The 13,588-nt window shown below is 45.4% G+C and overlaps 1 protein-coding gene across 1 annotated transcript; it reads left to right on the forward strand.

The window, feature by feature from the left end:
- The first annotated feature begins 10,455 nt into the window (after nucleotides 1–10,455).
- TMSB4X (thymosin beta 4 X-linked) lies at nucleotides 10,456–12,190 on the forward strand. The gene is made up of 3 exons (XM_077296719.1): nucleotides 10,456–10,605; nucleotides 11,488–11,600; nucleotides 11,722–12,190. The coding sequence occupies exons 2-3, from the start codon at nucleotides 11,501–11,503 to the stop codon at nucleotides 11,754–11,756; spliced, it is 135 nt and encodes a 44-aa protein (XP_077152834.1). The 5' UTR covers nucleotides 10,456–10,605; nucleotides 11,488–11,500; the 3' UTR covers nucleotides 11,757–12,190.
- The last annotated feature ends 1,398 nt before the right edge of the window (nucleotides 12,191–13,588 follow it).

A 13,588-nucleotide genomic window follows, 5' to 3' on the forward strand; every position in this document is an offset into this window, starting at 1 on the left:
TATACTCACCTCTCCGACGCAGCCTGGACCTCACCGAGGGAACCGGCAGCGTTCTTTGCTTAAAATGCGCGCGTTTACTTCCTTCCGTGACGTCACGGCTTGTGATTGGTTGCGTGCCGCCCATGTGACCGCGACGCGACCAATCACAGCAAGCCGTGACGTAATTTTCAGGTCCTGAATGCAGAATTAGGCATTCAGGACCTGAAATTACGTCACGGCTTGCTGTGATTGGTCGCGTCGCGGCCACATGGGCGGCACGCGACCAATCACAAGCCATGACGTCACGGAAGGAAGTAAACGCGCGCATTTTAAGCAAAGAACGCTGCCGGGTCCCTCGGTGAGGTCCAGGCTGCGTCGGAGAAGTGAGTATAGCAATATTTTTTATTTTAATTCTTTCTTTTACACATTAATGTTGTTTCGATACCGATACCCGATACCACAAAAGTATCGGATCTCGGTATCGGAATTCCGATACCCGCAAGTATCGGCCGATACCCGATACTTGCGGTATCGGAATGCTCAACACTAACCAAGAGTCATCATTAGTGTTGAGCATTCCGATACCGCAAGTATCGGGTATCGGCCGATATTTGCTGTATCGGAATTCCGATACCGAGATCCGATATTTTTGTGGTATCGGGTATCGGTATCGAAACAACATTAATGTGTAAAAGAAAGAATTAAAATAAAAAATATTGCTATACTCACCTCTCCGACGCAGCCTGCACCTTACCGAGGGAACCGGCAGCGTTGTTTGCTTAAAATTCGCGCGTTTCCTTCCTTACGTGAAGTCCCGGCTTGTGATTGGTCGCGTGCCGCCCATGTAGCCGCGACGCGACCAATCACAGCAAGCCGTGACGTAATTTCAGGTCCTTCAGGATTTTAAAATTACGTTCCGGCGTTGTGATTGGTCGCGTCGCCCATGTGACCGCGACGCGACCAATCACAAGCCGTGACGTCACGGGAGGCAGGACAAGCGCGCATTTTAAAATGCGCGCGTGTCCAGCCTCCCGTGACGTCACGGCTTGTGATTGGTCGCGTCGCCCATGTGACCGCGACGCGACCAATCACAACGCCGGAACGTAATTTTAAAATCCTGATGTCCTGAAATTACGTCACGGCTTGCTGTGATTGGTCGTGTCGCAGCCACATGGGCGGCACGCGACCAATCACAAGCCGGGACTTCACGTAAGGGAGGAAAAGCGCGAATTTTAAGCAAACAACGCTGCCGGTTCCCTCGGTAAGCTCCAGGCTGCGTCGGAGAGGTGAGTATAGCAATATTTTTTATTTTAATTCTTTCTTTTACACATTAATATGGTTCCCAGGGCCTGAAGGAGAGTTTCCTCTCCTTCAGACCCTGGGAACCATCAGGAATACCGTCCGATACATGAGTCCCATTGACTTGTATTGGTATCGGGTATCGGTATCGGATTAGATCCGATACTTTGCCGGTATCGGCCGATACTTTCCGATACCGATACTTTCAAGTATCGGACGGTATCGCTCAACACTAGTCATCATGGGATTACATTCTCGACAGTCAATATCAACAATCACAATCCCTTGGGCTTTCAATTCCACCCGCCCCACCTTGATGGTGACCTCCTTATACCCCACTTGTGGCAACGGCTGACCATTACTGGCTATTATGGTGAAATCATCGTCAGGGCCACGAGTAATATCGGTGTCCTCCCAATACCGTCTATAAAGCACGTAAGGTATAGTCGTCACCTGAGAACCGGTGTCCAGCAAAGCGTTCAAGGGGATTCCATCAACCACTACAGGGAGAACTGGTTGTCCTCCAATGTACTTGGTTCTCCAATGCTGCGGGCCTGACCGTCCTACTCCTGGGGGTTGGCCCTTTGCCCCAGGGGTTGCTCGTTTAAAGGACAGTACCTTGCAAGGTGGCCCACCTGGTGACAGCGGCGGCAGATGGGTCGTCCGTCCTGGTGGAAGCAATCGTCGTTCCGGCCTCTGGTCGGCGGAGTCCTCCTCTGTCGCATCCAAGGGACATCCTCTGGTCTGGAGGCCAACTGGATCTTCTCCTTGGGGGCCTCCTGTAGGGACTGCACCGTCCGGGCCAGGGCAGCAACGCTCTTGGTTAGCTCCTGCATCTGGAGGCGAAGTCCTGCAGGGGAGTCGTCCTCTAGGCTCTGGGCATCGGTCTCGGCGGCGACTGGGGCATCCGACGCCACCTCCTGGTGGTATGTGAGAGCGGGGCGCCGGGGAGGTGCTGCACGGCTGGGCTGTCGCTCCTGCAATGCCTGGATAGCTTTATCTTTGAATTGCGCAAAAGTCAAGTCTGGATTTTGCATGGCCAAGAAGTGCAATTGGCCCCGCTGGTGACTGCACAGGAGCCCCTCAATGAACCGCTCCTTCAGGAGTTTATCCTCATCCTGCATGCTGCCGGGGTCACTCTGCTTAATGGCCCGCATCGCCTCCTGGAGATTAAGGGCATAGTCCCGTAAGCTATCCTGCGGTCTCTGTTTGCATCCATAGAAGGTCAGTTTAATTTCTGTAGCAGTGCGAGTATCGAAGGTGGCTTTAAGCTTTGCGAAAATCTGCTGTGCAGTTCCCTTATCCTCGGCGGGCCAGGACTTCAATTCTCTCAGAGCCGCCCCAAAGAGTTGGCCGGTTATCATATGAACCTTCTGAGGCTCTGTCAGGGGATAGAACTCGAGCAGGCTGCAGAGCCCTTCCTTAAAGTCAGTGAATGTATGCGACTCCCCGGAGTATCGCGGGAGCCAGGCCGCTCCGGGCAGGTACGGCATAGAGAAGGGCATTATGGCCTTTGTGGTAGCGGCAGTGTCCGACTGACTGCTGGGGGCAGCGGGTTCTGCGGCAACCGGTGGTGGTATTAGGGCCGCGGCTTCGCCCGCTGCGGGGCCCGGAGGTGCCCCTGCGTCCCCGGTTGCGGCCTCCTCCTCCGCTCCTCCCGACTCGGACATGGCTGGCCCTTCCTCCACTAACCTGCTGGAGATCGGGGTTCCTCTTTCGGGATCGGCACGTTACCGCGCTTTCTCGTTCCACGCTTCTTTTGGCCGGTTCCGCCCACGAAGCTGTGGCTCCTCCCTCCGCACACTGCGATGGCGAATCGTGGCGGGAACTCTTGGCGGCAATCGTCGACGCACAGTCTTTGCAATAAGTCACAGTCCAAGTATAATAAATCACAGTTCCAAGGCACACATGACCTGATTCTTCAGGCTTAAGTAGATCCTGTTCATGACGCCAAGTTGTAGCGCCCCCACTGCCGCAGGGCCGAGGGGTACCCGGTACCGGGCCTCTGAGTCTCTGCTCTGGGGTTGTCACGGTGGCTAGACCCGGTCCGTGACCCTGCTGAGGGGCGTACAGTAATAGATGTGGATATGGGATGATGGAGATGGTGCAGTGTAGGTCGTAGTAAATAACGAGGACACCAGGTTGCAGTCTCTTTACCTCTTTACTGAAGGTTTTAGAGTCCTCAGTCCAGAGCGCTGTCAACAGGGCTGTCAAAGACCGACCGGTCCAAAGGCACATCAGGAGTTCCCTTTACAGGTGGGAATCAGTGTCTACCTTCTAGCGCTGGGTGTTGTAGTTCTTCCCTGCTGAGCTCCCGGGATAGTCCTCACAACTGATTCTGCCTGTCTCTCATGTTCGTTCTCTCCGTCCCCCAGGTGATATGGTAGGACGCACCCGTATGACGGGGTAGGCCTGGAGTTCTTCCGGGACCCTAGAGTCGCCCCTCTCCCACAGCTGCCTCCGTTGTCTGCTTAGGTGATTTGTGTGAGACAGCCAACCTATAATTGGCTGTCCGGCCGTGGTTTGCAGTAGTACTTAGAGTCTCTTACTTGCTCGGCGTTCCGGCCACCGACTGTTTGCGCCTCAGAAGGATGTTGCCTCGGTCTAACAGCACGACTCCTTCTGGTCCTAATTCCTCTTTACTGTATTCCTGTTGTTCACTGGTTAGTTCTGCTCTTAGGAGTCTGCCAGGATCCCATCCCTGACAGGTCCTCTCACTAGCTCTTCCCAGTTACTTCTCTGTCTGTCTTCCTGTCCAACCCCCAGTTTTACCAGAGTGTGAGGAGTGGCCTACTAGATAGAACCACTCCCCCTGGTGGCCAGAGTGTGAAGTGTAGTGTGAGTGTTACCTGGTCAGAGAAACTCCTTTAGTGCAATCAGACGTAACATCACTCCCCTTAGTGGCAGAGCGACATTACTGCAACGACCAGGACTCTGAGGCGCTGCATAACTTTATTCTTTCATGAGTTATTTACAAGTCTATGACCACTTATAGAATGTGTTAAAAATGCTGCCCATTGTGTTGGATTGTCAATGCAACTCTCTTCTCCTGCTCTTGACACACTGATAGCAAGACTGCAAAAGAAATGCTAGCACAGGCTTCCAGTATCCGTTGTTTCGCTGGCTTCACCAAGCTTCCCCCTAAAATTGATTTGCAACGAATACATGAAACTCAATACTGGAAAACTTGTGATTGCTCGGAAAACCCTGCTGACCATGATCTACAGGAGAAAGAGAGAGGGCCCCACTGAACATAAATAAAAGCTTTCATTCTACAGGAGACAGAGAGAGAAAAAGGACCCTGCTGATCATAAGAGCTTACACTCTACAGGAGAGAGAGATAGAAAGGACCCCGCTGACCATAAATAAGAGGTTCTACTGAAAGAGAAAGGAGAGAGAAGAGACAACCCCGCTGATCATAAGAGAGAGCGACAGAGAGATAACCCTGCTGATCATAAATAAAAGCTTTCATTCTACAGGAGACAGAGAGAAAAGAACCTCACTGACCATAAGAGCTTACACTCTGCAGAATAGAGAGAGACACAGAGGAATGACTCGCTCATCTCTATTCTTGACCTCATAGACACATGAGGCTGTAAGTTTGGGTCAGGAGGCATGCAGTCAGCCCAGGTCTTGCAGTCCATGCGGGCTGTGAAATTCACCTCTCTGAGCCCGGGCTAATGGATAGAACTTTATTTGCTTATTTTTATACCAAAAATTTGCTGAATGAACATTGACCAAACACTAAAGAAGATTTACTTTAAAACACTGATTAAAATCGAACTATTTTTATGCAAACATCATAATTTCTATTTTTTTTTATATAGGCCTCATTTACACAAATACAATTACTTTTCAAAGTTCACATGACTTTGCATATAGGGTCATTTGTCCATATGGCCATTTGTCAATTTTTGCCAACTGTGAAAACCCCCCACACTGATCCCATATGCCTATTGTGTAAGCAGCTAGCCCACCTGCATGCACAGGCAAGCGCATGATCCAAAATAAAGGAAGGCTGTTATTTTTAAGTCTGTATAAGAAAAAGAAGCTATTATATCGGCTTCAGTATCTTACAGCCCAACCATTTTTTGAAACCTAAACATTGCAGACTTCGGGTCTCCTTGTCATGCAACAGGAAAAATCAGTTGCAGGGCATCAGGCCCAACTCATTTGTTGCTTATTTCTCAACCACAGACCTTGCAGAGGTAACAGGGAGCCTGCAACCCCATATTCTGGAACTGCAGTTTGTACCGCCATATGGTGTCCTGGACAGCATTGTATTACAGGGGTATTCTGCGCTAGAAGGACAGTATTGTTCTTTGATATGAGATTAGAAAATCACAACTTTTGTTCCATCAAATTCATATACAACAAGAAAAATAAACAATCTGTATCACTCCAGAGGCACGGGGAGTATCAGTGAGGCACTGTAGGCATTAATGGGCACTGTATAACTCATAGGATGTATGGCGCTTTAATACATCATGCCCTTGAAGTCTATAGGACCTGTGCACACATTGCAGATTTGTCGCTTTTTTTCTGAGCAGATTTGTCACAAAACTTGAAGGCTTTCCTAATGTCAACAAAGTGAATAAGAATCCTGAAGTCTCGTGCTTACGTTGCTTACTTTTGTCTTGCAGATTTTGTGCAGATTTAAATCTACATAATGTCAATTCTTTCAGTGTTTTTGCTGCATTGCAGATTGTACCAAAAACACAAGTTAAAAAGGCACCAAAAACAATACAAATTTTGTGTATTACAAGATGTATTTTTTTTCCTGCAAAGAGGTGCAGAAATACAGTACTTACGGTATGCACATACCCTATAATGAAAAACCAGCAATTATTTTATCTGTTACCAGGGCCGGACTGGCCATCTGGCAAATGCCAGAAGGGCCGGTTTGGTCACGGGCTGCCTTGTCTGCTACGTTGTTAGCAGAATCTGTGTTCTCAAGACACCCAGACTGTTAAGAGTTGTGACGGAGCACAAAGTCACTGACTCCATCACTTACCCCAGCAGGCCACAGGTATCATTAGAAATATTGTTCTGGTGCTTGGGGATGGAGACAACATGGGCCTGTGTGATTTCAAATGCCAGGGCTGAATTTCAGCCCCAGTCCATACCTGTCTGTTACATACCATAACACCAAGATATTTAACAGACTACTTGTTTTCCACGCACCTATGGGCTCGAATAGGGGAGCAGCTACTGATTTCTGATTGAAATAACAGCATGCTGCAATTTTTTTCACAGTTTTGTTAAAGGGAGTCTGTCACCCCTTTTTTTCCATATGAGATAAAAATAATGTTCAATTTAGCGTGAGCTCTGCATTACCGCAGTACCTTTTATATCCCCTGATTCCCCACCTTTGCTGAGAAAATACCTTTGTAATCTCTCTTTATCTCATATCGAAAAAATGGGGTAACAGATTCCCTTTAAGTGAAAATCAGTAATCAGCACTGCCCCATTAAATAACATTGGTCCAAGAGCTATTCTATAAAGAAAAATCAGTGATGTGAGTGAACCGTAAGGGTACTTTCCCACATTCAGAAACTGCTGTGGGTTTGTTGCAGCGTACTTGTGCAGCATCCAAATGTTACAGCATAGTGGATGGCATTTCTAGAAATCCCATGCCCACTATGCGTCCACAGATGCCCATGGATCACCGGTGGAGACGGACATGCGGTGGGTATTTCCAGACCACAGCATGTCAATTTCTCTTGCGGAGATGCGAGTCTCCGCCAAAGAAATTTCACCCATAGAATGTATTGAATGTGGTGATTCCGCACGGTTCAGTGATCACTAGTGTTGAGCGATACCTTCCGATATTCAAAAGTATCGGTATCGGATTGGATCGGCCGATATCCCAAAAATATCGGATATCGCCGATACCGATAACCGATACCAATACAAGTCAATGGGACACAAATATCGGAAGCTATCCTGGATGGTTCCCAGGGTCTGAAGGAGAGGAAACTCTCCTTCAGGCCCTGGGATCCATATTCATGTAAAAAATAAAGAATAAAAAAAAAATATGGATATACTCACCCCTCCGACGGACCCTGGACCTCAGCGGTGCAAGCGTCTGCCTCCGTTCCTAAGAATGCAGTGAGTGAAGGACTTGCGATGACGTCGCGGTCACATGAGCGGTCACGCGACCAGTCACAAGACCGCGACGTCATCGCAGGTCCTACACTCACTGCATTCTTAGGAACGGAGGCTGCCGGTTGCACCGCTGAGGTCCAGGGTCCGTCCGAGGGGTGAGTATATCTATATGTTTTATTTTTATTCTTTATTTTTTACATGAATATGGATCCCAGGGCCTGAAGTAGAGTCTCCTCTCCTCCAGACCCTGGGAACCATACGCACCGCACACGTTGAAGATGACTGGGAAGTTATATGAACGTCCGATTCCGATATCACAAAAATATCGGAACTCGGTATCGGAATTCTGATACAGCAAATATCGGCCGATACCCGATATTTGCAGTATCGGAATGCTCAACACTAATAACGAAACATTATTTTCAGTTTTTCGGTGAAGCTGGACATTTTTCTTATTTGGATCCTATACGCCTGGACACAGCGGGTCCGTGCTCCTGACGTTCAGCTTATGCATCACAGGTGAGCTGGTTTATATTTATTTTACTCAGAGCACTTTGAACCCCAAGTGCTACACAGAAGTTTAAAATCTAGAGCTGTAAAAATAAAAAATCATATTTTTACACAAAAAGATGTTTTTGCCCCCAATTTTTTATTTTCCAAGGTTAACAGGAGAAATTGGACCCAAAATGTTGTTGGGCAATTTGTCCTGACTACACCTATACCCCATATGTGGAGGTAAAAAACTGTTTTGGGCGCATGGCAGAGCTCAGAAGGGATGGAGCGCCGTTTGACTTTTCAATGCAAAATTGGCTGGAATTGAGATTGGATGCCATGGAGAGCCTCTGATGTGCCTAAACAGCGGAAACCCCCCACAAGTGACACCATTTTGGAAAGTAGACCCCGTAAGGAACTTATCGAGATTTGTGGTGAGCACTTTGATCCTCCAAGTGCTTCACGGAAGTTTATAATGTAGAGCCATAAATATAAAAAATATTTTTTTTCCACAAAAATGATTTTTTTAGCCCTCATTTTTTTATTTTCACAAGGGTAACAGGAGATATTGGACCCCAAAAGTTGTTGTCCAATTTGTCCTGAGTATGCTGATACCCCATATGTGGGAGAAAACTACTGTTTGAGCACACGTCGGGGCTCGGAAGGGAAGTAGTGACGTTTTGAAATGCAGAATTTGAAGGAATGGTCTGTGGGTGTAATTTTGCGTTTGGAGAGCTACTGCTGTGCTTAAACAGTACAAACCCCTACAAGTGACCCCATTTTGGAAACTAGACCCCCAAGGAACTTATCTAGATGTGTAGTGAGCACTTTGAACCCCCAAGTGTTTCACTAAAGTTTAAAAAATATGGATATACTCACCCCTCCAACGGACCCTGGCTCTCAGCGGTGCAAGCGTCTGCCTCCGTTCCTAAGAATGCAGTGAGTGAAGGACCTTCAACGACGTCGCGGTCACGCGCCCGTCACGCGACCAATCACAAGACCGCGACGTCATCGCAGGTCCTACACTCACTACATTCTTAGGAACGGAGGCTGCCGGTTGCACCGCTGAGAGCCAGGGTCCGTCGGAGGGGTGAGTATATCCATATTTTTTATTTTTATTCTTTATTTTTTACATGAATATGGATCCCAGGGCCTGAAGGAGAGTCTCCTCTCCTCCAGACCCTGGGAACCATACGCACTGCACACGCCTGGGAACTTATAGGAACTATTGATTCCGATATCACAAAAATATCGGAACTCGGTATCGGAATTCCGATACAGCGAATATTGGCCGATACCCGATATTTGCAGTATCGGAATGCTCAACACTAGTGATCACATGTGGATTCATCTGCTTTCAATACACAGCAGTGGACATGTGCTGCATCCAAAGTGCTGCCAGTTCCGGATTGTGGGCACCCGGCCTACGGCCTTAATATGTGTATCAGTAGAAGATGAATACAGAAGAGGGCCCCTGTGAAGAACAATATGGGCCGTTTGCAGCCCAATAGCTCATCATAATGCCACCTCCTGTGCCTTGGATGACGTGGATGTCATCATATCGTATATTAATTTCATAGTGTTCATCAATTCATATTACACTAATGTTATTTATACTATAACAATAAAGTGGAAACTATTTGCTACCTGTGGGAAAGCAGGAGATGGATAAGATGAAGGCGATTCATTCTGGATTATGCTTTGCCCCTCCTTGATTACATTAGCAAAGCGTGAGAATGTCATTTGTCCTGCCGACCATCTTTTTTTTTTTAAAGACCGCGCCTGGTGAAGCAGACATTGCCAGCACCTTACCTAGTAGGCCCACAGAGGACTGGTGGGAATGCTGGAACACCCCACCCTGCCTCCAATGCTCACCTACATTATATGGCGCTGTGACAGCTGTGTAGTGTTATATTGAGGTAGCGGTGGATTACATTGCCTCTTTTTTTTTTTTTTTTTTACAGCTAATATGAGAACAGGAAGCTTGTTTCCTGTCTAACTACTCCTTTACCACAGTATTGCATTTATTAACCTCTGCAGAGCTGGAGGAATCTGCAAAGCAAAAGATAAAACCTTTTGAGGTTCCAAAAAAACCCAACATGTGGGATCCATCAATGATCCTAACCAGAGACAAGCTGCAGAGGTCTTGAGCAACCTCCACCAGAAGCCTCATAAAGAGCAAATATTTTATGAGCAGATATAAAATAAAAAAAAGAAATGGAATGGTCACTTCTTCTTTCTGCTGCTGGTTTCAACTCAAAATATCTTTTTTTCTCCTTTATTGCAGCACTATACATATTCAGAGTGTTACATCTATGATTCCCCCTCCTTGGATCCAGAGCTAGGCCTGCAGTGCTGGAAAATGAAACAGCATGGCCTGAAAATACGAAGCAGCAGCACATTGTTCCTTTAATAACACGTCGCATCAAACAATACTCTGCATTTTTAAGGCTTCCGCTAAACAGCAGCCATCGCCTCGCCTAAAGTTCTGCATGGCTGTACAGAAACATTACAGAATGCACAACCAGGGCTCGGCTGTGTCGTCTTATTAATATAATAGAAGGCAATGTAAGAGAATAGGAAGGCAAGGGCAACAAAGAGTTACAGGGGGATGACATCACTCCTCATTTGCATAGAGGAGATTGTATAAAAGCAGGAGCAGGGCTCTCCTCTCCCACTCAAGGCTGCATCTGTAAGGAGCTCTGCTGCGTGTGCGTTGTGTTGCTGGTAAGTAGATTGGAGATTTTCTGCCCAATTTCCATTGTGTTGGTTAACGTGCTTTGTTTGGACGGTGTTGCTTGTGTTATAGGTTTTATTGTTTGACCTTTTGCGGTCCAGTAGAGGATTTTGCTTCCTTTTGTCCTTGTATTGTATGGTACGTTCTTGGATTTGCATATACATTTCAATCTCCCAGTTATCTTCCTGTGGTTAAAAAAAATTGTGTGTATATATATATATATATATATATATATATATATATATATATATATATATATATATATATATATATATATATATAATTTTTTTTGCCAGTAACTGATCCCTAGCATTAAGCAGATGGCTATAGAATGTCTAGATTGTCTTAGTTCTGTTGTGTAAAGGCGAGGTTATGACAATAGCTGAAAAAGGAAAAATAAAACCCTATTCTGATTCCTTAGAATAACATTCATTGGAATGAGGTATGTCGCTGCTCTGCTGAAGAGTGGGGGTTGCTGAGGAATAGGGCGGTGGTTAAGGCTCCTTGAGTTAGCTGCAGCCCTTTGTAAGAAAGGAAGAATGCATGACTTCATCTGCCAGCAAGGGACTGCTGCCCACCATGCTTGCTCACCCCCATTAACATACCCTGGCATGCATCCAGATTATTGATTAGGTCATTATGTTGTTACTTTATGGAGATGGTGTTGCTGCATTTTATTTTATAGTTTTATTTTTTTAATTTTGGCTATAATGTGATTTGGGATTATTAGAAGTAACCCTTAAAGTCCTGGCTATTAAGTTTCCCAAATGTGAGGGGGCACGAGGGCGTGGCAGCCACTGTATCGAGTGACACTTTTTTCAGTGCAGGCACGGTGGCGCTCTAACATTCATTCTTTTCTCTCCTTTGTGCAGATCACCCTACAAAATGTCTGACAAACCAGATATGGCTGAGATTGAGAAATTTGATAAGGCCAAGCTGAAAAAGACAGAAACGCAAGAGAAAAATCCACTTCCTTCTAAAGAAAGTGAGTATATTATATTTATTTAAATACTCAGCTTTTTCTCTGAATTGTAAATAAACATTTTATGGCTGACAAATATTAATGAGGTTTTTTATTCATTTTTTTTTTTTTTTTTCCCCCCCAGCAATTGAACAAGAGAAACAAGCGTCTGAATCCTAATGAACCCCATCACCCCAATATGCACTGTACATTCCACAAGCATTGCCTTCTTATTTTTCTTTTTAGCTGTTTAACTTTGTAAGAAATAACTAAGATACAAAGAGGTTGGAAAAACGTTTACTGTGCTGCCCCCGTTACACCGACAGGAAAGTTAATAAAGAACTACTGAACTCTGACTGAAGGCGCTGCCTCTCCATCTGCCTGTCCGGCTGGCTTTGGTTTTGGTAGCATGAACGACCTTGCACGATGAAAGGCGGATCTGAGTGGAACTACAGATATCCAGACACATGGGTGATGAGTTGATTGGAAAGCTGCACCAAGGTCCGGCGAGCTGTAAAATGCGGTCAAATCGAGTGCCATTTTTTTTGTTCAAAATGATTTGAATTATTGGAATGCACAATTTTTTTCAATATGCAAATAAAAAGTATAAAATATTTTCTGATTCGTGTTTATTTTTCTATCTTTGCCAAGTCCCCGCTGGAGGAGACGTGTGGGTAAAACAAAGGGCGCTCAGTTTCCCATGGTGATGTTACATTTTCATCAAACCTAATTTATTCTTTTGTGCCGCGCTGACCGGCCATGTGACGGTACTGATTTTTATTTTATTTTTTTTCTTCCTTCCTTTTGCTATTCTAGTAAGTAGTGAGGGATGTTAACTGGTGTAGTCTGCCTTACCCACCCACTTTGTATGATATGTTAGTTTCTAATCCAGTCTGTGGCAATTAATACTAGGGGAGGGGGACTTTTTTTTTTTTTTCTTTTTTTTTTTTTCCATGCAGGGTATTTCACTTGGGAGTAGTCATAGAATGTTTAACCTAAAGTTGTTCCATACATACTGGCCTATTAACTTCATCTGACTTGGGATTATTTTTTTTCATTCTGTAAATGTTTCCCATAACTTAAACCACTGTAGTGAGGGAGGGGAAAAAATGTTGTCAGCTCACCCACATGTAGACGGGAATCTGGAGCATGGAAAACCAATCGATCATGAAGGAAGGTCCAGCTCCATGATGTCCAAAATTATTTTTTATTCATAATTAAAAACTTTTAGCTAAAATCTGCATAAATGTCTCAAGTCCTCTTTGAGGAGATGTATAGTAGCACGTGCGGTTCTTAATCATTGCAAGGTTTGAAATGCATATGCTACTATATACCTCATAGCGGGCTTGTGACATTTTTCAATTTGTATCTAAAAGGTTTTTTAATGCATTTATGCATAAAATTTTCATGGATATCATGGAGCTGGACCTTCCTTTGTGATGAGGAGGTAGGGGCTGGGTGACACACAAAGGTAAGTGGCTACAGGCAGAACGCTAAACTTGCAAAAAGTGTTTAATCTACTGTAATGCCTCTATGAATCCTAGTTACTTTTCTCGCACCAAACGTGTGTTTAGTTGTGTGTGTTTTTTGTTTTTTTTTTTGTTACTAACAGTTTTGAGAATCCTGATCTTGCAACATGCTGCAGACATGTACCATGACTAATCTCTGTAGCCTTTGTTAGTAGGCTGTGGTCAGCCAGTAGTCTGTGTGCACGGATGAAGGCTCCAACTACCAAAATGACACTTGCTAACCTAATTACTGACACCGGATGGCTTGTCTCTAGTCTTGAGGCATACGTGCCAAATATTTAACTTTTGTTGGGGAGGTGGGGCTTTACAATGTTGGGAGAAGTTTAATAACCTGTTTTGAGATGGCTCTGATATTTCTGGTCTCACGTCTCTAGACCTCTAGATAATTGTGAACATTAATGGCATTGCTGAGTTTTATAGACACTACTTGGAGTTTAAGGATCTGCTCCTCAACTTATAATTACTACCCATTCCCTGCTTGAG

Source organism: Ranitomeya variabilis, chromosome 3 (genome assembly GCF_051348905.1).
Source record: "Ranitomeya variabilis isolate aRanVar5 chromosome 3, aRanVar5.hap1, whole genome shotgun sequence".
Classification (NCBI taxonomy): Eukaryota; Metazoa; Chordata; class Amphibia; order Anura; family Dendrobatidae; genus Ranitomeya; species Ranitomeya variabilis.

Bases quoted from the DNA above. Each gene is read 5' to 3' on its own strand.
- TMSB4X (XM_077296719.1), top strand. From the start codon at position 11,501: ATGTCTGACAAACCAGATATGGCTGAGATTGAGAAATTTGATAAGGCC. The intron at 11,601-11,721 runs GTGAGTATATTA...TTTCCCCCCCAG, and splicing joins TCCACTTCCTTCTAAAGAAA to CAATTGAACAAGAGAAACAA.